At 48.0% G+C, this 20,224-nt stretch overlaps 1 protein-coding gene and 5 non-coding genes across 6 annotated transcripts; all 6 read left to right on the top strand.

Annotated features, from left to right (window-relative positions):
- Positions 1–1,627: 1,627 nt before the first annotated feature.
- Positions 1,628–1,700, top strand: TRNAR-CCU (transfer RNA arginine (anticodon CCU)). The gene has a single exon. It is a non-coding gene; the product is annotated as a tRNA-Arg (tRNA).
- Positions 1,701–2,045: 345 nt separating this feature from the next.
- On the top strand, positions 2,046–19,092 carry LOC149350562 (uncharacterized). Its single transcript, XM_089575548.1, has 2 exons — positions 2,046–2,115; positions 17,930–19,092. Exons 1-2 carry the CDS (start codon positions 2,046–2,048, stop codon positions 19,090–19,092), a joined length of 1,233 nt encoding a protein of 410 aa, XP_089431674.1.
- On the top strand, positions 4,512–4,584 carry TRNAR-CCU (transfer RNA arginine (anticodon CCU)). The gene has a single exon. It is a non-coding gene; the product is annotated as a tRNA-Arg (tRNA).
- TRNAR-CCU (transfer RNA arginine (anticodon CCU)) lies at positions 16,931–17,003 on the top strand. The gene has a single exon. It is a non-coding gene; the product is annotated as a tRNA-Arg (tRNA).
- Positions 17,231–17,303, top strand: TRNAR-CCU (transfer RNA arginine (anticodon CCU)). The gene has a single exon. It is a non-coding gene; the product is annotated as a tRNA-Arg (tRNA).
- TRNAR-CCU (transfer RNA arginine (anticodon CCU)) lies at positions 17,565–17,637 on the top strand. Its single transcript has one exon. It is a non-coding gene; the product is annotated as a tRNA-Arg (tRNA).
- Positions 19,093–20,224: the final 1,132 nt, after the last annotated feature.

Consider the following 20,224-nt stretch of genomic DNA (forward strand, 5'->3'; position numbering starts at 1 on the left):
TACCTCTCCCATGTGCTCCAATTAACCCTGTCCTTTCCCAGCTGCGACAAATGCATCTCCGCAAACTTCTTAATCTCATCCGCCAGCCTAACTTTCTGCCGCCCCCTGCTACGTTTGCCTTCTCTTGGAATCCACTGTTACCCTTAAGGACCAGCAGTTATATTACCTTCGCGTTACATGCCCTGCCCAAGCTCATTTCTTCCTCTTGATTACGACTAGGATGTCATCAACCCGCGTCTGTTCTCTCCCCCACGCCGCCCATTTCCGATCTCTTAACGTTACACCTATCATTTTTCTTGCAATAGCTCGCTGCGTTGTCCTTAACTTAAGCGGAACCCTCTTCGTTAGCCTGCCCGTTTCTGCCGCATAGGTGAGTACAGGTACTACATTGGTCTCGTTTAAATGTGCAGAAGCTGCTTCGCGTTTCTGCCATGTTTGTTTAGGCCTCCAAAAAGGAGACGTCTAGCTGGACAAATTTTTTCAGGAGCGTCAAGGTAATGTGACTTGGGCAGGGGCGCTTGTTCACAGGGTAGATTGTAAATAGATTTTTGCTCCTCCGATGTGTAGAAGATCCATTTTTGCGTTCCTTGTGTCAAGGCATGCATTGCCAAATTTTGTTCTTAGAACACAGCATATAACTACAAACATTTTTGGCTTTTTAAAAAGGTGTTTATTGTCAGACTTCGGACCGTCCGAATGGCAAAAAAATTATTACAGCAGTGCAAAGCGGAAGGCACTGTGCAGGTGTTTCCGGAGCCCAAGCGCAGGGCTATATACTCTAGAGGGGCAGGCAGCATTGTGTTAAAAAGGCCACTTGAGCTCCGCCTTAAGTGTATGACGTGATAGTGTAATGGATTAAATCAAATATATGCAGGTCATTCTCTGCTTTGCATTCATAGATCCCTGGGAGTCCTCTTACTTCCCATGGAGCAGTGGTGCAGCGGTGATGCGATGCGCCACTGCCCTGCGATGGTAGATGCCCTCAGCGGTGGGCCTCGAGCGATCCAGGTTGCTCTTCCCGAGCGACCAATCATTAATTTAATTTCCACCTGCCACGGTGGGCAGGTCGCTCACTATCCGGAAGGCAGGTTGTGATGACGTCGCAAGCTCACGTGACCCGGGTGGCCCACCTGCCTCCTAGGTTGCTCTCTGGGGACCTCCTGCTAGAGCCAATCCCGTGATCTTTCGCTCACAACGGCGACCCCGACAACGGCGACCCCGAATTTCCTGTACAATACCCCCTTGACGGGGCGATGGGTGCAACACATGTAGCCAGAATATGAGCGAGAAACTAGCAGCACGTGCCGTTTTCATGCGTATCGTCGTGGCCTAAAGGATAAGGCAACGGTCTCCTAAATCGGGGATTGCGGGTTCGAGTCCCGCCGAGGGTAGAGTGCAGGAGATGCTTTCCCTATTTTTTCTTTTCTGTTGCTCCAGTCACCCAAGCAATCAACGCTGTTTGTAGTGTGGATTATACATAACAAATTGGTTATTGGTTTAGAGGAATGGAAAGACGCGGAGGTAAAAAACGCTAGCTATGGCCGCAACATCCTGACGGGGCAGTGGCCGAAGCATTTGGGGCCGAAATATGAGAGCGAAACTATCAGCTCGTGATGGTTCTGAGCGTGCCCTCGTGGCCTAACGGATAAGGCATCGGTCTCCTAAACCGGGGATTGCGGGTTCAAGTCCCGCCGAGGGTAGAGTGCAGGCAATGCTTTCCCTATTTTTTCTTTTTGGTTGCTCCAGTCACCCAAGCAAGCAACGCTGTGTGTAGTGTGGATTATACACAACAAAGTGGTGAAGAGGAATGGAAAGACTCGGAGATACCAAACGCTAGCTATGGCCGCAACATCCTGACGGGGCAGTTGCCGAAGCATTTGGGCCGGAATATGAGACCGAAACTATCAGCTCGTGATTATTCTGAGCACGCTGAAAAAGCGGAACAGAAGAACCTAAAGTAGATGTTGAAGAGAGAGAGAGAAATAACATTTATTGACACCCGTCAAAAGGTTGACCCGGATCCGAGTCGCAGCTCGGTCCCAGCCATGTCCTCCCCCTTAACCGTCGACCGGAATCTCCTGGATCTCGGCAGCGGCCAGGGCGAGACGGATGACAGTGCGTTGTTCTTTTTCGTCCTCTTTCAGAAGCAGTGCCTCCCAGGACTCAGCAGTTCTGTAAGGCTCCCCAAAGCTAGGAAAGAATTAATTATAGAGGTAAATAGAGCTCCGGGACTATACGCTGACCTTATCAGCGAAGTTAAAGCAAAGATTGAGGTTATCGATGGGACATTGTTTCAGGGAGCTGCAATTCGTGCACGAACAGATCACTTGCTTGCAGATGATATGCCCAGTGGGCGGAATTTGACGACAGAAAAAAGATACGCTAGAAGAAAAGATATCGTAGAAATTGAAAACAAAGGCATTCTGACAGACAATCCGAAGGCGATAAGGGAGGCTTTCAGTGAGCATTACCGTGATTTGTTCGCTTCCAAGCCGGTGGATGTACAGGCCTTTCAGGATAAATTTTTAGAACTATTGCCCCGACTGACCAGTGAAGACACTGACATCCTGTCTGCCGACTTATCAACAGCGGAATTGGAATGTATACGCTATTGATGAGCTTCACTTGGGGAAATCACCAGGTCCTGACGGGATAACAGCAGACATCTTGGTTGGCCCCCACCAGACGTGTGGAATTCAAGGGTGGACCATCTTCACGAATGTTCATGTCACTCGGAGTATACTGGAATGCTGTGACGCGTACTTTAGGCGAGTCGCAATATTGCAAATTGATTTAGAGAAGGCCTTTGACCGTGTATGTCATGACATTCTTTTTAAAATCCTCAAACATGTCTGTGTTGGAGAAGTTATTTTAACAGGGGTTAAAATGGCCTATAGTAACTGTACCCCGAATCTGGTTGTTAACCGAGAGCTCGCAGACAAAATTGCCGTTAGAGCATCCGTGCGGCAAGGCTACCCAATGTCACCGCTACTTTTCGCTCTGTACCTGGAGCCACTTTGCCGAAATGTAATAAATAACAGCTGTATTCGTGGTTTCGAACTGGAAGCTTGTGAAATTAAAGTACTGGCTTATGCCGATGATGTGGCAGTTTTCTGTAGCGACCACAGCAGCATAGAACATGCGATGTCGGTTGTTCGCAGGTTTTGTGGTGTAACCAATAGCGTTGTGAATCTGGACAAGTGTGCGGGCCTTTGGCATGGGAATTGGGCATCAGCGCCTTTGTTTCATGCAAGTGTAAAATGGTCACATGTTCCTCCCAAATACCTAGGTGTACCTCTTGACAAGTATCGAGATAACAATGACTTTTGGAAGGAGAAAATTCAAGAACTCTCCACGCGTGCACAGAAATGGTCGGGAAAGGAACTGTCTGTATTCATGCGCGCAAATATATGTAATGTATACCTGGTTTCAAAAGTGTGCTATTTGTTGCAGGTCCTTTCTTGCTCTCGACTTAGCATTCAAAAGTTTCATCGTCTCTTCGCAGTTTTTGTTTGGCAGTCCTCATGGGAGAGGACTAAACGTGATAATTTATTTCTGCGTTTGAGAAAAGGTGGTATTTCCTTGCCACACTTGTACCTGAGGCAGGTGGTGTCAAGGTTTATGTTCCTTCGAGATCAACGCGACCCTTTCCTGCGGACATTTATTCAAGTGAGGCTTTCTTCGGCTTTGCCAAACTATGTTATTTCCAGTGTAGACGGGATGAGATACAGTGCAAGTAGGTTTTTGAAAGAAGTGGTCTTTGCTTTGCGGTTTCTTAATGCTCGCTTCAGTTTGGAATATCTTCATACTGTCACGCGTAAGAAATTGTTAAAAGATTTGCTTGACGCTGTCTTAATTCCCGGAGCCAACATATCGATCTCTGTATAGTGGAGGCCAAGCAGGAAATGTTTTAAAAAGAGTACGAAAAATGGTGGTACGAGCGGGTGTGAAGACGTTTTTCTTCAAGTTACATACTGGGACTTTGCCGGATAAAACATGGATCGAGGAGACGGGATTGTTTTTACCATGGGGTACTGACTGCTTGTTGTGTCACAAACCAGAGTCAATAGAACACGTCATTGATTGCTGAGTTGCGCTGCTCTTTTGGGACGTGCTCCAGCGTACAATAAAGAAAGACTTACCCTTGACGCCGTATGGGATACGATTTCTGGACGTTGAGCCGGATCTTTATAAATATGATGTAATTTTCCTGCTTGGCCTGCACAGTATTTGGCGAAGCAGAATGGCTGTGCGACACTGCGATGAAGATGCGCGTTCTGTCCGCGATTACTTCAAAGAAAACATATTTAAGCTACGTGAAGTGTACAAGGAGCTATGTTTTGGAGATGAAGTTATCGAGTTCATGGGAGAGTTGTGTTTCCCGAAACAGTTTTGATTTTCTCACGCGAGTGAAACACATGTCCGCTCTGGATGTTTGAGAGTGCAGCGCAGAACATCTGTTTATGATCTGTTGTAACCTGTCAAAACAGGCAATAAAGACAAAAAAGAGTGCCCTCGTGGCCTAACGGATAAGGCACCGGTCTCCTAAACCGGGGATTGCGGGTTCGAGTCCCGCCGAGGGTAGACTGCAGGCGATGCTTTCCCTGCATTTTTTTTCTGTTGCTCCAGTCACCCAAACAAGCAACTCTGTTTGTAGTGCGGATTATACATAAGAAATTGGTTACTGGTTGGTTGGACTTCAACGGATATCAACCAGAAACGTTCACCAAAAACAATCACAATAGTAGCCTAAAAGTCACTTTGGCTAGGCATTGTCAGGTTAAAATTCTCAGAGATGCGTCAGATGTTCCAACTTTGACAACCGCTCAGGGACACATGATCTTTATTGTAGTACCTCACAAAACTTGTGCATGTTTTCACGAAAATGCATTCGAGCTGGCTTCGCGTCCGGGTCACAATGGTACCCCGCCATTCGAGAGCGCCATATGCTGTGAAGGCTCACGGGCATAATAAGATCTTCTGTTAAGCCACCTTCGGTCTCTGTAGGCAAAAACCTGATTCCTTGAGGGTGCAGCGGTAATTCTTTCTTTAAGGTTCTTTGCAGGACATCAAAGAAATAAACTCTCTCCCAACAATGAAGAAAAACGTAATCTATGGTTTCCGGTAGCTTGCATATGAAGCAAAGTGATCCTCATTGAAGAGCCCCTTAGCCTGTTGAAATGACTTCACACTCAAAGTGCCTGTGTGCGGCTTGAAAAAAAAAGTTGTCCCTGACGGTAAATGGATATTTTAACCCGTTTAAGGACATCACTGCCTGGGCCTCCGCAGTATAAGGCTCTGTACATAGGTTCCGCGAAAACATTTTCACATAGCTTCTTATACAACGTTTTCTTCTCAACATTGCTTAAAAATTCTATTAAAAAACGGGCGGTGAGAAAACGAACGCTGCGGACAATCTCTCTAAAAAATTCTCAAGTTCGTCCAGACATTTGTTGCGTTGCGACAACAAATTCCGGCAATGCACGCCCGAGTCTTACTTCTCACATGATGCGAAGAAAGGGATCTTTAATATTCCGGAAAAAATGGCTGAGGCTTAGCTAAGGTTAAGCCTAGTCAGATGCGAAGCATATTGATGGCTAGGCTTGGTAAAGTTCCTCGCTTTGTTCTTCAGTTGTTGTAGAACGTTGTCGCCGAGCCGCATATTGAGCACGCCGCTTAGCCAGACGTTCATCCCGCTCTTCATCTGTCTCTGTGGCACGCTGAAGCTTTTGCTTCTCGTTCAAATCAGCCCTGCTTCTAGGCGGCATCCCAACACCTGGCCGCCTCGTAAGTGCCCGGAGAGCGAGGCAAGCTCAGCTTTATACCGCTGCTGTAGCGTCACGTGGTCAGCTGCAGCGCCTCTGATGTGGAGCCTCCACCGCCGCGGCCGACCGCGCCAGCCGGCAGCCCATCTCTCCTCTGCTGTGACGTCATGTTGTCACGTGGTGTCACGTGGTCACGCTAAAGGTCAATGGTAGCTCCACCGCCGCGCTCGACGGGCTGTAGTGTAGCTCTAGTAATATGCTTCGCATAAAACAAGAACCTATTTACAACTTGGCGCAGAAACAAATGCCCGAGTCCAAGTCCGCCTACTTTGACGCCCCGGAAGAGAATCGTCCGGCTACACCTCTCCCAACTTGAGGCCCAAATAAAAACTGCGAAAACACGATGCAGCTTTTGCACATTCAGCCGAGAACAGTGCAACACTTGCATTACATACCAAAACTTGCTTATGAAAAAAAAAAAAGACTGCAAACTGTGGCTCTTGAAAATATAGACAAATGGGCGCTTTTCCATGTTGCCGCCTTCTCCCGAGTTTCTTTCACTTGCTCTCGCCAATAGTGCTCAGAATCTTGGTAAAATTCCAACGGTAACGACGTACTTAACGGGTGCTGTCATCCATGAGACATTGGCGAAAGTATCTGGGGTTGATGGCCAATCTGCGTGCCAGAATTCAACACACCTCCGCCAGTTCACCAAACTTCCGGTAACTCTACTAAAGCGCTTTGCAACGTCGACCGTATGGTTATACTGCTGTGATCGATACAAAAAAAAGCGACGTCGTCTGCGTTTGCAAGAAACTTCACTTCCGCTGCCTGTACTAGAAAACCATGAATTGAATCATTTTCAATATTTTTAAACACAGTGGTTCAATGTATTTACAAAACAACAGAGGGCTGAGGAGGAAGCCTTGGCGCACCGAACGTTGTATGCTTATGGGGACCCCCAACTTCTTATTTACAATTAACCTTGCACTGCAGTTACGGTACGCCATGGCAACTCCCTCACTAATTACGACCCGACATTAATATGGTTTAGAATACAAAACAAAAGTTCATGAGACACACAGTCAAACGGTTTCTCGAGGTCGAGCTGGAGGACTGCCACATGGTCATACATGGCATCACAGGTCTCCAGCACGCACTTCGCTTTATGGCTGTTATGAGCAATGGAACGCCCTTTTATACCGCATGTTTGGTGTAAGCCAACTAATACCCGTATTACGGTTCGCAACCTGACCGCTAGCACCTTTCTATGTATCTTATAATCAACATTTGTCAAAGCGATCGGCCTGTAAGATGACATCTGTCTTAATTTTTCTATCTGCTCGGTTTTCGGAGCAAAGGCGCGTTCACACTTGCCCAAAAATCCGGCGAGCGAAGCGGATTCGGCCGCTTTTGACGCCGAGAGAGGCGGAAAGCGGTGCGGCGAGGCCGATCGGTCCAGACTGATTTCCGCCGCGCGGCGACAAGCATGGCGGCGCCCCTCGAAGCCGGACCCCATGCCGGACCCCTTGCTTTGGACTGAATTCTCGTTGTTGCTGCCTTTTTCAGCGCGTTCACTGGCCAGAAATGGGGCACCGGTCTTTCGCTTCGTCTCACCTCGCCTCTAAGAAAAGGTAAAAGTGACAAATTTGCTTTATTTTTTTTTATTAAGAGTGACGATTCTGCCGCTTCTAGGCTTAAGAGGAGGGTCGGTTTGTTGACAGTAATGGGCCAAAACATTTGGGGCCGGAATATGAGAGCGAAACTATTAGCTCGTGATGGCTCTGAGCATGTTCTCGTGTTTCAACTGAGTGTATGACGGGTGGCATTTTTGGGTTTTTCAAGGAGATAGTTGCCAGCGTCAGATTTTTAAACGCTAGATTTTCAAAACAATATTTGAGTGATGTGAGCCAGAATGATTTGTACAAGGATTTGCTCTTTCCGGATCCCTTGTACAGGGCCATGTACTGTGGAGGACCGGGCTACAACCTATTGAAAAGGGTAAAGAAAATGAAGGTACCACCGGGAGTCAAGAGTTACACTCTGGAACTTTACCTGTGAAAACTTTTCCCGAGGCAAAACAGATATTTTTTCCTTGGGGGTCGCATTGTATCATATGCAAACAGCCGGAGACAACTGACCACGTCTTTTTGCACTGTTGGGAAGGGGTCTATTTTTGGGACATGTTGCAGACGACTTTAAAGAAACAGCTTCCAATCCACTCATAAGGAATAAGGTTCTTGCCTACCAAAAACGAGGATGGGGTTCCGTTAGACTTAGTCATGCTGGCTTGCCTCCACAGTATATGGCGGTCCCGCATGGCAGGGTGCCATTGTGACCCTGACGCACGGCCAGCCCGCATGTATTTTAGAGAAAGTATGCACAAGTTTCTGGAAGAACAAAAGCTAATAGTGGAGGTCCCTGAGGGGTTACCAAGGCTGGAACCCCTCGTAACTTTTCAGAGAATTTTAACCTGACTAAGTCAGGCCCACTGTTTGGGATCCTGGCTAACTCTGTACACTGTATGTACATATTATCATGTTCTGTTTTGTAATGTCGAAGCCCGGCAATAAAGAAAAAAAATCTCTGCCTCTCCCGTAACCGTGAGTAGAGTAAGCATGAAACGCTTACCGGCATAACACATTGGTTGTAGATGGTACTAGTCAAAATCTTGAAATGGGTCTACTGTTCAGCACACCACACCACACCACACCACACCACACCACACCACACCACACCACACCACACCACACCACACCACACCACACCACACCACACCACACCACACCACACCACACCACACCACACCACACCACACCACACCACACCACACCACACCACACCACACCACACCACACCATACCACACCACACCACACTCTTCTTGTTGCGTCGAAGAGATCGCCTGCAATAGGGCGGGCTTAGGTAGGCAGCCGCGAACCGTGGCGGCCTTGTCGCTTTCGGGAGCGGCCGCATAATCATGGCGTTGTCGGCAGGGGCGAGCAGTCTTCTGCTGTGGCGTATCACTCGCAAAGCGATCGCTTTCCGCAAGACGCTTCCTACCTCTCCTTTCATCAGGCTCCATTGCTCGGCTTAAGCAGCTGTGACGGTGGCGGCATTGAAATGCAGGACGATGCAGAAGCGTACGCGGACACGACGAGACGCAGGCCTGACAAGAATGTATATGCAGCGCGTTCGAATACTCCGCGAGCGCGTATACATCTGCCTGCCAAAAGGGGGAAACGTCATGAGCTGAAGGCCCAACGGCCGGTCTTTTACATGCGTGAGTGTGGGACCGTGGCGTCATCCTTGGGGACGGCGCGGAAGCAGTTTTTCTGCCCAAAGCCCTGTTAGCCCTGGAGCTTCCCTCTAGCTCTAAGCGGCCCTCTCTCAACGCCCCTAACACATCACGTATGAGTCTCGTTAAATCTCGTACGGTGCCCGGATGCTCTCGTTTAAGCTCCCGGATGTGTGGAATTCAGTGCCCGGATGAGTGGAATTCAGTGCCCGGATGGTGGCTCTCGGTCTCGGCGTGACGTCACCACACTGCCGACAACGGGAGCTGAAAGCATTTCATGCTTAAAAACAACGTGCCCTCGTGGATTTGCGGATTAGGCATCGGTCTCCTAAACCGGGGATTGCGGGTTCGAGTCCCGCCGAGGGTAGAGTGCAGGCAATGCTTGCCTTATTTTTTTTTTCTGTTGCTCCAGTCACCCATGCAAGCAACGCTGTTTGTAGTGCGGATTATTTATAACAAATTGGTTAAGAGGAATGGAAAGAAGGCGTCCAGGACAAAGGGTCGTCGATGCGACTGGTGACTCTTAGGCTCAAAACGGGCCTGTCGGTCGGCGATTTACCCCATCAAGTACGCATTGGTGGGGATCAGGCACTTGTTTCAATCTGACTTAACTGGTGGTTTTTTTTCTTAGATCTTTTTAGTTTTCGCTTCAGTTGAATAATCTTCCGCGTCATCCAAGGTGTGCGTTTGTGAACTTTTTTGCGTTTATTCGGAACGAAGGCATTTAGACAATATTGACACATTTCGACGAATCGCTCCCACAGCTTGCAGACATCATCATTATCATCGAAGCTCGGTAAACAAGTTTCCATATGTTCAATCACTGCGGCATCATCAGCCCTAGAATAATCCTTGAAACAACGTACATGACTGGCTTTTTTGCTGTGGTAAGGGGACTTAACTAAATCTATCGATACGCTTACGAGGTGATGGTCTGAAATGCCTGTTTCGACCGATACAGTATGCATAGAATATTGACGGCTAGCAAAAACTAAGTCTAGTATAGAGGAAGATGTACCTTGTACACGAGTAGGTTGATTTACAATTTGAGCTAAATCATGAGTAAGCATGACATCAAACAGAACGTCTGCACTGCTCCCAGACTTAGCACCGCCTTGTAAGCGGTCCCAGCACACATCTGGCAGATTGAAGTCACCTATTAACAGTATTTTCTTATTTTGGAAATGAGACAGGTGATGTTGTAGCTTAATAAGATAGTCGGGTGTGGCATCTGGTGGCCTGTAGCAACCATACAGGATGAAAGAATGACCCCAGCAAGAAATTTTTATGCAAATTTAGGCATTCAAGGTCAGGAACATAATATACAAGGTCGCATTCTACAGAGTCTTTTAAGAGAATGGCTACGCCACCACCCCTTGAGGTCCTGTCCTTGCGAACGACTTTATAATGAGGAGGAAATACCAGGTCATCTGCTAAGTCGTCATGTAACCAAGTTTCCGTCAGGACTGATATGTGTGGGTCGAACTCCAGCAGTTTAAGTTCAAGCGAGTCTTTCTTGTTTGCAACGCTGCGTGCGTTAATGTTAACTATTCTCAAGCTTTTTATACTAGATTGGCCCGTGTTACTATGGCAAGACAAGCTATCTGTCTTAGTGAAGAAAGAAGCTGAGGTAAATGAACCACTCACTATCGGTGAGCGGTTTCGCAACTGCGTACAACTTCGCGTCACGGGCCGACTTGCGCCGATCCCGTCGTTTTTTTGAACCCTCACTTTATCATTTTTTTCGCAGTCCCAAACGTAAGGAATATTATTGATATATAACTTATCAAACACCAAGGAAACCCTTTCTTTTTTATCTCGGTTCGGCTTCGCGCTATCCCATAGTTTCTTTCTTAGTTCACGAACGTTCTTTGAAAAGTCTTCGCCAATTGAATAATCTTTTCCCTTTAGTTTCTTTCCGTTCTTGAGTATCACAGTTTTATGCCTACTGTCTAAAAGCTTTAGGATTACAGGACGTGTTTTGTCAATTGCCGGTTTACCTAACCTATGTATCCGCTCAATAGGTATAGGATCGAGTCCTAAAATATCATGAAAAATATCTTTGTTTACGGTTTCTTCAAGCGATTCATTTGTTTCCTCTTCAGTTTCTGGGATGCCATATATGATCAAATTTGACCTCCTACTATAATTTTCAAGCTGCTCAAGCCTTGCTTCAAGCCTTTCAATCGTTGTACTCATACAACTAACCTGTTCTTGGCAGGACGTTACTCGGCTCTCAAGCCTGGACAGGGCATCTAATTTGTTCTCTATGTTCGGTAACCTGTTCTCTTTCATATCTTTTATGTCGACTGCAATATCATTAAGTTGTTGTAAAATTCGGGTCATGTCAGGGCCTGGGTTCGATTCAATGTCACCGGCTAACAATAATAATTTCCTCAGACACAATGTGAAAACCTGTAGCAAGCAACAAAGCCGAGGGCACGGCAGCACCAACAGGAATAGGTCATTAGAACGAAAACATTTTTCATACTTTTTGCTCACCTGCACAAGGAAGACAAACGGATTAGTGCTCCGCATTCTGTCGATGCTGCCATGCCCAGTGGTTGCAATACGAGCGTGAGTCCCATTGTCTTCGAGCGTGAGTCCCATTGTCACCAGTGTCTTCGAAATGTTCTTGATTGGTGCAGCGAGTTTTCCATGGTTCTTAACACTGAAAAAACAGTTTCGATGCAAATAACACATAAAAAGAACCCAATTAACCACGTGTATACACTCGGATCATCAACACTAAAGCAGGTTAATAGCTTCAAATATCTAGGTGTAACAATCACAAGCAGTCTTTCCTGGAACTCACATATAGATAACATATGCTCCTCTGCATTTAAAAAGCTGTGTTTTCTGAGGCATAAACTAAGAAATTCACCTTCTCACGTAAAACTGCTAACGTATAACACTTACATCAGGCCAAAGCTTGAGTATGCTTCGGTTGTTTGGGACCCATTCACTAAACTTAACATATATAAATTAGAAAGGGTTCAAAGAAAAGCTGTTAGGTTTATCTATTCCAAATTTAAAATCACCGACTCCCCCACTGACCTCATGGCGGCTAACAATATTGAAACACTTGAAACGCGAAGAGGAAAATATCGCCTTGAGTTTCTTTATTCTTTACTTAACCATAAGTTTGCTTTGGATCCTTCACAGTACATATCCCCTTTAACCACACGTTATACCCGACATCATCACATTCACTCATTGACACCGTATTTTGCGAAAACTGACTGTTTTAAGTATTCGTTTTTTCCGCGGACAATATCCGATTGGAACCATGTTATGACATCGTAATAGTTTGCAATATTTGTCTCCTCATTTTTATGTATATTTCTTTTCATTGTGTTCTGTATCTTTTGAGTTTTAAGAATATATGCCTGTCCTGCTTGGACCCTGAAAAGGGTCTGCAGTATGTACTAAATAAAATAAAAAAAATAAACATAACATCACTGTAATAAATACCATGTTGAAGAAAAAAAAAACGTGCCCTCGTGGCCTAACGGATAAGGCATCGGTCTCCTAACCTGGGGATTGCGGGTTCGAGTCCCGCCGAGGGTAGAGTGCAGGAAATTCTTTCCCTACTTTTTTTTCTGTTGCTCCAGTCACCTAAGCAAGCAACGCTGTTTGTAGTGTGGATTATACATAGGGAGAGAGAGAGAGACAGAGAGAGAGAAAACTTTATTTTCGGAAAAGAAGGGTTCCTGGACGCTTAGGAGAACGGCCAGGTGGCCGTTAGCTGATAGCTGGCGGCGACCTCTTCGGCGCGCTCGATGGCTCCTGCCTGGACGGCGGGGTCCGAGCTGCGCAGCAATTCTTCCCAGGCGTCTGGTGAGGGAGCTTCTATAAGAGCTTCCGGAGGAGGATCCTCCGAGCAGTCCCATAGCATATGATCGAGGGTGGCAGTGCTACCGCAGTGTTTGCAGGTGGGGTCTATGAGATCGGGGTAGATGTGGGCGTAAATGTACGGGTTCGGGTAAGAATGGGTTTGAAGTCTTCTCGAAGCCACCTCTTGGTGTTTGGAGAGTGACTTGTGCGGGGGAGGATAGATTCTTCGAGAGAGTTTGTAGAATTGGGTAATTTCGTGGTACGAAATCACTGCCTCCATCTGGGATCCCCCTGGACAAGAGCCCACCGCTCGGCCGACAAAACCTCGAGCGTGTTGGTGGGCTGCTTCGTTCCCTGGGTTCCCTGAATGGGCAGGAGTCCATACCAGTTCTACTTCTCGTTGCAGTGTAATATTTGTGAGTATGTTTCTAGCAGTTAGGGATATTCTACCGCGCGAGAAGTTGCGTATGGCAGTCTTGGAATCACTGAGAATGATGTCAGCGTCAGTATTTGCTATGGCCAAGGCTATGGCCGCTTCTTCTGCTTGATCCGCGTACTTGACCGTGACTGAGGCCGCAGAGATGCACTCGCTTTTTCCTGCTGTGAATTTGGATGCGCAGATAGCGAAGGCCCCTTGGCTGAAATTATAATCGGCTGCATCGGTGTATACTGCTCCAGGATGATTAAGGTACTTTCTATGCAAAGCCCGCGCTCTGGCTCATCGGCTGCCATCGTGGAAGCCCGGTAGCATATTTTTGGGGAGCGGTTTGATGACTAGTTGGTCGCGCACTCCTCGTAGTAGAGGGCCCGGTCGGTCAGACATGGGTTCAGCGTTTACGCCTATTCGATCTAGAATCTCCCTTCCCGCTGTAGTGTTGGCCAGTCTCTGGATGTGCATCGCCTTGTGTGCAGTGATGAGTTCTTCTACAGTGTTGTGTATACCCAAGGATAAAAATCTGTCCGTGGGTGTGTTTCTAGGAAGCCCTAGACCAGCTTTATATGCCTGTCCGAGTAACCTGTTTAATCTGTCGATGTCCACCTTAAATAGTTTGAGGTATGGTAGGGAGTAGGTGAATCTGCTAATGACGAATGCATGTATAAGGCGACAGATGGGGGCCCAAGGACCGACGTGTCCAAAACTCCCTTGTTACAAATAAAGTTTTCATCATCATCATCATCGGCCTCCTTCATACCTCTCTTCTTAGCAGTGATTCTTCGAATGAGCCTGACTATCTGGTTGACCGTTGTTTCCAGACGGGTGATTGTAATGTTGCTCTTACGATTATTTTGAATGAACAGACCTAGTACTCGAATGGTTTCGACCTCCTTTATCGGGAGACCTTGAAGGTTCACCTCTATGGTGTTTTCTCTCTGTTTCTTATGTCTGATTAGAAGGAGTTCAGACTTGGGTTGAGAACATTTGAGTCCTATGCTACTCGCATGCTCCTGGACTACTTGTACTGCTTTCTGAAGAGTTTCTTCTATGTGAGCATCGGAGCCATTCGCCACCCATAGGGTAACGTCGTCCGCATAGAGTGTATGACGTAAGTCCTCTATGGCGTTTAGCTTGCTAGGCAGCGATATGAGTGATAGGTTTAAGAGAAAGGGTGACAACTTCCGCCGCGGTGGCTCAGTGGCTATGGTGCTCGGCTGCTGACCCAAAAGACGCGGGTTCGATCCCGGCCGCGGCGGCTAGAATTTCTTTGGAGGAGAAATTCTAGAGGCCCGTGTACTGTGCGATGTCAGTGCACGTTAAAGAACCCCAGGTGGTCGAAATTTCCGGAGCCCTTCACTACGGCGTCTCTCATAGCCTTAGTCGCTTTGGGACGTTAAACCCCCCAAAACCAAACCAAGCCCGAAAGGGTGACAGGACGGAGCCTTGCGGCGTGCCTCTATCTCCCAGTTCTATCCTATCCGACCTGATTCCTCCGAATAAGAGTTCTGCCGTTCTTCCCGATAGGAAAGAACTGGCATACTTGTAGGTTCTGGCACCTACATTTAAGCTCGAGAGGCCTCTTAGAATTGCTCCATGCGATACGTAGTCGAAGGCCTTTTCTAAGTCAAGTCCAAGAACGGCTTTGGTGCCGGTTTTATCCGGGGGATCTATGACGTCGTTATACAACTGGAGAATGACGTCTTGGGTTGATAGGTAGCTCCTGAAACCTACCATAGTACTGGGTAATAAGTCATTATCCTCAGCATAGCCTTGCAATCGGCTCAAGATCACATGCTCCATGAGTTTGGCTAAGCACGAGGTAAGGGATATGGGTCTGAGGTTGTCAATGCTGAGCTTCTTGTTGGGTTTAGGAATGAACGTTACTATCGCGTGTTTCCACGACTGAGGAAGTTCTCCTTTGCGCCAATATCCATTCATTAAATCGGTAACTGCCGAGAGAGATTTACGATCTAGATTTCGCAGCATCTTATTCCTGACTCCGTCCGGTCCCGCAGCTGATGTTGTACGAAGGTGACCGATTGCAGCCCATGTCTCTGCGTCCGTTATGTCTCTGTCCAGCTCCTCGTTGGGAGCACCCGTGTAGCGGTTAAGGGCGTCGCTTTTAGACGTGTTCAGGTATCTCTTTCGAAGTTCGCCTAGGAGCTCCGCATCTGTTCCGGGGAATCCGTGTATGATTTCGCTCATGTGAGATCTGGTAGTAGATTTTGTTTGAGTGGGATCTAAGAGGTGCCTTAAGAGGAGCCAGGCCCTTTTGTTGCCTAACTGATCATTTAGGCTGTCGCATATCTGGCCCCATTGTTGCCGAGATAAGTCGGATGTATGTGCTTCGATCTGCCTCTGTAGTTTGACTGCCTTTAGCGTAAGTGCCCTGTTGTGTTTTTGTTTTTGCCATCTATTGAGGACGCTTTTGTGCGCTTCCCAGAGATGTAGAAGCTTGGAGTCAGCCGTCGGCTGATCTTCCGTCGCTTCCACCCCCTTGGTCGTCTTGCGCACGTCATTTTTAAGCTGCTCTACCCAACTATCTAAGTTTTCGATGTTGGCGGGAGCGGTATCTTCTCTAAGTTTTCTAAAGTTATTCCAATCCGTGAGCGTAGTGCTTGTTGAAATTGACTTCTGTGCGGACGTATGAAGCGCGATTGTTATGATGCAATGATCGCTGCCTGCCGTATTTCTGGTGTTATGCCATTTGGCTTCAGTTATATTCTTGGTGAAGGTCAGGTCGGGTGTGCTATCCCTGCTGACGCTGTTGCCTAGCAGCGTGCAGGAGTGGGGATCATTAAGTAAAGTGAGGTCGAGATCGCGTGAAGTTTCCCGTAGCTTCGTGCCTTTCTTGGTGGATTTAACTTATCCCCATTCAGCATGGGGTGCGTTAAAGTCTCCGACTACGAGGATTTGCGCTCCTTTAGTGAAGTGCATAGTCTTATGCAATAAATTTGGAACGGCTAGCCCTTTATCTTGGGGAGAGCTGTACACATTTAGTATGAAAAGATTTCTGTCTCCTCTATTGCGAGGAACAACCTCTATCAGAGTGTAATTAGCGGTTATCCCATTGAATTCATGCTGGATAGCCGTGATGTTTCTTTGTACTAGAATAGCGGTTAATTGTTCTTTTTTGGTGTCCGCGCCTTTCTGCATGAAGCTTTTGAATCCCGCTAATTTGGTTTTTCCTCTATTCTCCTGGAGCGCTATTACGTCCGGATTTTCTTCAGTATTCTGGATTAGAAGCTGCAGGTGATCCTTCTTGGGAAGGAAGTGCCTGCAGTTCCACTGCCATACGCTAATTCTCTGCGGGCGGGGGGCCATATTGCCCATGAATTGGTTGCATTCCGTGTGTAGTGATCCTGGCCGCTAGGTTGGCCATTTCTTTCTTAACTTCGTCGATGATAAAAGTTTTGAATTCTGCCAGTGTAGCCGCGAATTTGGCATCTAGACGTAACAAATTGTTTAAGAGAAATGGAAAGACGCGGAGATACCAAACGCTAGCTATGGCCGCTGCATCCTGGCGGGGCTAGGGCCAAAACATTTGGGCCGGAATATGAGAGCGAAACTATTAGCTCGTGCAGGTTCAGAGCGTGCCCTCGTGGCCTAACGGACAAGGCATCGGTCTCCTAAACCGGGGATTGCGGGTTCGAGTCCCGCCGAGGGTAGAGTGCAGGCAATGCTTTCCCTGCTTTTTTTTTTCTGTTGCTCCAGTCACCCAAGCAAGCAACGCTGTTTGTAGTGTGGATTATACATAACAAATTGGTTAAGAGGAATGGAAAGACGCGGAGATACTAAACGCTAGCTATGGCCGCTGCATCCTCACGGGGCTAGGGTCAAAACATTGGGCCGGAATATGAGAGCGAAACTATCAGCTCGTGCTGGTTCAGAGCGTGCCCTCGTGGCCTAACGGATAAGGCATCGGTCTCCTAAACCGGGGATTGCGGGTTCGAGTCCCGCCGAGGGTGGAGTGCAGGAAATTCTTTCCCTACTTTTTTTTGTTCTGTTGCTCCAGTCACCTAAGCAAGCAACGCTGTTTGTAGTGTGGATTATACAAGGAGGTTATATTACCTCCTTGGGATTATACATAACAAATTGTTTAAGAGAAATGGAAAGACGCGGAGATACCAAACGCTAGCTATGGCCGCAGTATCCTGACGGGGCAGAGGCCGAAACATTTGGGCCCGAATATGAGAGCGAGACTATCAGCTCGTGATGGTTCTGAGCGTGCCCTCGTGGCCTAACGGATAGGGCATCGGTCTCCTAAACCGGGGATTGCGGGTTCGAGTCCCGCCGAGGGTAGAGTGCAGGCAATGCTTTCCCTGCTTTTTTTTTTCTGTTGCTCCAGTCACCCAAGCAAGCAACGCTGTTTGTAGTGTGGATTATACATAACAAATTGGTTAAGAGGAATGGAAAGACGCGGAGGTACCAAACGCCAGCTATGGCCGCAGCATCCTGACGGGGCTGAGGCCAAAACATTTGGGCCGGAATATGAGAGCGAAACTATTAGCTCGTGATGGTTCTGAGCGTGCCCTCATGGCCTGATTCTACTTCCGGCCACTGGCGTGTACGGACGCAGGATCATGAGCTCCAGCGGTGTCAGCGGCTCAGCGGAGCCGCGGAAACAGGATTGCTGCTGAAGATAGCGAAGCAGGTTACGAAGTTATGCTACTCCGCCTCCCTACAGGTCGTATAGTTTTGAATACCGTATTTTTGCACGGCGACGTTCGTAGGGTCAAGGTCTACAGGGAGGCCCTTGCCTATTTGGAACTGCTTCCCGAGGTGGTGGCCTTGGGCGCGTTTCAAATGAATCATGTCTTGGCGGTTACGTTTAAGAACGCAAAAGCTGTAAAGAAAATGCTCGCTGCCGGGAGCATTAGCGTCAAGGAGCATCGGTGTCTCGTTATCGGTCCCAACAAGCAAGAGGTGCGTGTTAAAGTGCACTGGGTTCTTCACAACGTGACTGACGAAGAAGTGCGTGTGGCCTTCCTGCCGTATGGCGATGTGACCGAGCTCTCGAAGGAACGCTGGCGTGTGCTCGGCGTAACAGAAAAAGGTTCAACGACCCGAGTGCTAAGCCTGAAGTTGAAGTCAAGCGTCACAGTTGAGGATATACCCCACCAGCTTCGTATTGCCGGTGAACCTGCGCTTTTGGTCGTCGCTGGGAGGCCCCCACTCTGCCTCCGATGCCGAGAGAAGGGCCATATTCGTCGCGACTGTCGAGTGCCTCGGTGCTCGCGTTGTCGCCGGTTTGGTCATGACGAAAGCCAATGTGTACCCACGTACGCGACCATGACAGGGCCTGCAAGGAATATTGACGTGGTTGAACATGTCATGGATGAGGTGGAGGCCGAGGAAGCGTCAGGGCCAGCTGGAGGCAGAGCAGCAGCTAATGAGAAGAGCGCTCAACATTCAAGCGTTGAGCACAGCGAGACAAGCCTGGTCAAGCCACCTCAGGAGTTACAACACGCCCCTGAGGAGAAGGCGAGCCAAGAGATGCAGCCTACTGTCAGAACTTCTACGAGCCCAGTGGAGGAGGCGCACATAGGGCAAGACAATAACGATATCACAATGGGAAGCGCTGCGGTTTTATCGACGAAGCGCGCTCATCTCGAAACAGTGCAAGGTGACCAATCAACAGACGGCGCACCTTCGGAGGAGCCGTCCCCCAAAGCGGCGCCGACGCGACGGGCGTCCTTCAAGCCGAAGCTAATTGTTCCACCAGACAGCAGACCAGCGGAAGCGGCGCCTAAATAGCGCTGCAACTGCGGTAGCGCGCTACTGCCGCGTCCGGATCAACATGCAACGGTGCCGACCATAAACCATGGAAGGGAACTTTGTGCGCGACCGTCAAACTTTGGCAATGGACTGTGAAAGTGCGAGGGACAGCTTAGCTGCGATGCCCCAGCGTACGGAACCCCCTGCAGCGTCGTGGTGTCCTGAGGTGAGCACTCCCCGAACTGCGGGTGCCTTTAAAAATGATGAAGAAACAAAGTTTCACGTGCCACTGCGCGTAGCCACGCTGAACGTGCGGGGACTGGCGGCGAGTAAACGGCAATGCCAGGTCATTCGCCTCTTCCTAGAAAATGACTTGGATATAGTCGCATTGCAAGAAACAAAGATTGAGAGCCAGGAGCACACAGAGCGCATGGTTGAAAATTTTCGGTCCCGATACAGTGTCTGTATATGTCCCGCGGTTGGCAAATCCGGAGGTTGTGCGTTATTTTTGAGGAATAATCTGGGCATTGCAAATGAAACTGTTGTTGCGTCCGAAGGAGGACGGTTGCTGGTTGTTGGTTTTAGTTTTTCTGGATATGCTTTTCGAGTGATTTGTGTCTACGCTCCTAATAGTCAAAAGGAGCGTGTTAGTTTTTTTGAAAAAGTCGAGCTGTATTTGAACTGCGAGAAAAGTGTTGTTTTGATGGGCGACTTCAATTGCGTTTGCTTGCCAGAGGATCGAGTCCCGAACGTTCCGGTGCGTGATCAGAGTGCACAGTACCTGTATGCAATAATTCAAGAACACGAAATGGAAGATCTTGGCTGGATGTTGTCCCAAGGCTCGCACCCATGCTTTGCGCACTTCCAACGCGGCAGCAATGCAAGGCTAGACAGAGTGTATGGAAGCATAGGATTTGTGACCGTGTGCAGTAAATATGAAGTTAAACACGTTTCATTTAGCGATCACAGCATTGTGATGGTAACCTTTGGTAGTAAAACCGTTAAGACTCGCTTCAACTGGAAACTTTGGAAATTTAATGTGAAACTGTTAGAAGACGAAACCTTCGTTGAACAAGTTAAAAAAGAAGTGACCAAAATGTCTTCCGCCCAGTCAGGAAGCTGCGCAGGTAACTGGTTAAGAACACCGTCAAGATGCTAGCGATAGAAAGAG

The sequence above is a fragment of the Amblyomma mixtum genome, chromosome 3 (genome assembly GCF_055824585.1).
Source record: "Amblyomma mixtum isolate Tamu chromosome 3, ASM5582458v1, whole genome shotgun sequence".
Taxonomy (NCBI): domain Eukaryota; kingdom Metazoa; phylum Arthropoda; class Arachnida; order Ixodida; family Ixodidae; genus Amblyomma; species Amblyomma mixtum.

What these genes read in the sequence shown, in the direction of transcription:
- LOC149350562 (XM_089575548.1), top strand. Translation starts at nt 2,046, where the DNA reads ATGTCCTCCCCCTTAACCGTCGACCGGAATCTCCTGGATCTCGGCAGC. An exon ending in CCAGGGCGAGACGGATGACA is followed by an intron (nt 2,116 to 17,929) that starts GTGCGTTGTTCT and finishes CATGAGCTCCAG; the next exon opens with CGGTGTCAGCGGCTCAGCGG.